Consider the following 2004-nt stretch of genomic DNA (forward strand, 5'->3'; position numbering starts at 1 on the left):
CCTGGGTAATTCAGCAGAAATGTAAACCCCCCCCTCATGGGAAAACGTATTTTTTTCTCTTCTCTTACTGTACATGTACTAATTTAGTGTGTGTGTGTGTGTGTGTGTGTGTGTGTGTGTGTGTGTGTGTGTTCCAAACGGGGAGATTAGATGGCAGCAGCTAAGAGGTTTTCCTAACAAACACAGCAGGGGAAAATATTTAATTTGCAGATTAATAATGTATCATTGGTGGTGTTATTAAAAAGCTTTTTATAAATGACAATTTAAGAATGGGCCCCTAAGGATTGTTTTATTAGGTGAGGTGTTTGTAGCTGTGATATTTGTATTTCTTCCCCTGGAGTTACTGGGATGTAGCTTTGTTCTTATTTTTGCAAGTTTCTTTATTAAAGCAATTAAAGACTAAGTAATAATGCTTAGTTTATGTTGCTGGAATAACAATTTGAATTTAAAAACGGGGGAATCACCTGCTCCCCATACTGTCAGTTAAAGTGCTGAGACATGGCAAATATGTTTTTATAAATAGAGAGCAGGTTTAATCCTGTTGTTGGTGTGTGTTTGTCTTTCAGGTTTACTTGGTAGATTATGGGCTGGCATACAGGTATGCACCCGATAGTGTGATAAAAGAGTACAAGGAGGACCCCAAGAGATGTCACGACGGTACCATCGAGTTCACAAGCATCGACGCACACAAGGGAGCAAGTAGGTACATCACACTACGAGTAGATTCATAAAAGCTCCCGTACGCTGCCAGGTCTTTACTCTGTGGTGGGGGGTAAACCTTTACAAAAAGAGGAAGGCCATACAGAAAAGTATTAGTGATTTGTCACTGGTCACACTAATTACAGAACAACAATCTAAAAGGTGGGATCTCAACCAAAAGAAAGTGACCATTTCTCATAAAACCAGAAATTGCAGTTTTTGTGATTGATCTAACTTCAAAGCAACCATGTCCTGACTCCAGCTTCATAGCTAACACATCAACATGAGGCTTTGTTATAGCAGTGCATGGAGTGGTGCAGTGTTCATGTCTTTGTGTAGGCCCACCCAGAAGTTAGCATCAAGGGCTCCCTCAACAAAAAGGGTTGTGGCATATTGCAGAAGATAACATCTCTGTCAAACACCTTTTTCATCCACAAATGAACATCACTTTTTCAAACGTTGATGCAATCTCAAAGTAAAAAGCTAACGTTAGCCCATAAAGGAATTACATCACGGTCACATGACTTCACTTCACAGATGCTAAACTAAAGGCGGCTAATGTTTAGTAGTCTAATTTATTCACTCTGTTTTTATGAGAGTATTTACTGACATGTTTTATGTCGGAGAACAAAACATTCAAATCTCTTCAGCTTGTGTTAACCTCAGACCTTTCAAGGTTGAACAAAAACAAGTTCAAAAAAGCTTTCACTTACAGACGAGGGATCATTCCTACTCTGCTCTAGTTCAGCATGTAATGTAGGTGATGCTGCTGATGTGGTTGTGTGTGTGCAGCTGCGTGCCGGCGCAGCGACCTGGAGATCCTGTGTTACTGCATGGTGCAGTGGCTGTGTGGACGCCTGCCCTGGGAGGACAAGCTGCAGGACCCCCTCTACGTCAGAGATTGCAAAATCAGGTGAGCGGCACACATCATGTCTGACCAACAGAACTAAACTGCATTCTCAATTACGTTTAGCTAGAAACGTATTTTCTCCCACGTTACGTTTCTTATGAACGTATCTTAAATACGTTTATTTTCTACATATCTTTGCCATTTATTGTCTTGCTTATAAAAATGATAATAGTCATTTATAAATATCATTTTAGAGCACATATTTGAAATCAGTAGGCAAGGCTGTAATTTCGCCAGCTGTTACTCTCATAACTAAATTGTATAATGTCGGACTTTTTTTTGCCGTCAATGAGGAAAATAAGTGGGGCTTAGAGCCTCAAAATACTGAAATCTGTCTTTTTATATCTTTTTTTCCTTCTAATTTGTTGCTCTTTTCTAAATAACACACTGTTATT

General features: G+C 39.4%; 1 protein-coding gene across 1 annotated transcript; it reads left to right on the forward strand.

Moving 5' to 3' along the window:
* Nucleotides 1–566: 566 nt before the first annotated feature.
* On the forward strand, nt 567–1641 carry LOC104957506 (serine/threonine-protein kinase VRK1-like; the record flags this gene model as incomplete). The annotated part of the gene is made up of 2 exons (XM_010785143.1): nt 567–699; nt 1492–1641. Coding segments are annotated over 2 exons (258 nt in total), but the record flags the coding sequence as incomplete, so codon positions are not given.
* Nucleotides 1642–2004: the final 363 nt, after the last annotated feature.

The sequence above is a fragment of the Notothenia coriiceps genome, unplaced genomic scaffold (genome assembly GCF_000735185.1).
Source record: "Notothenia coriiceps isolate Sejong01 unplaced genomic scaffold, NC01 NC01_scaffold00027210, whole genome shotgun sequence".
Taxonomy (NCBI): Eukaryota; Metazoa; Chordata; class Actinopteri; order Perciformes; family Nototheniidae; genus Notothenia; species Notothenia coriiceps.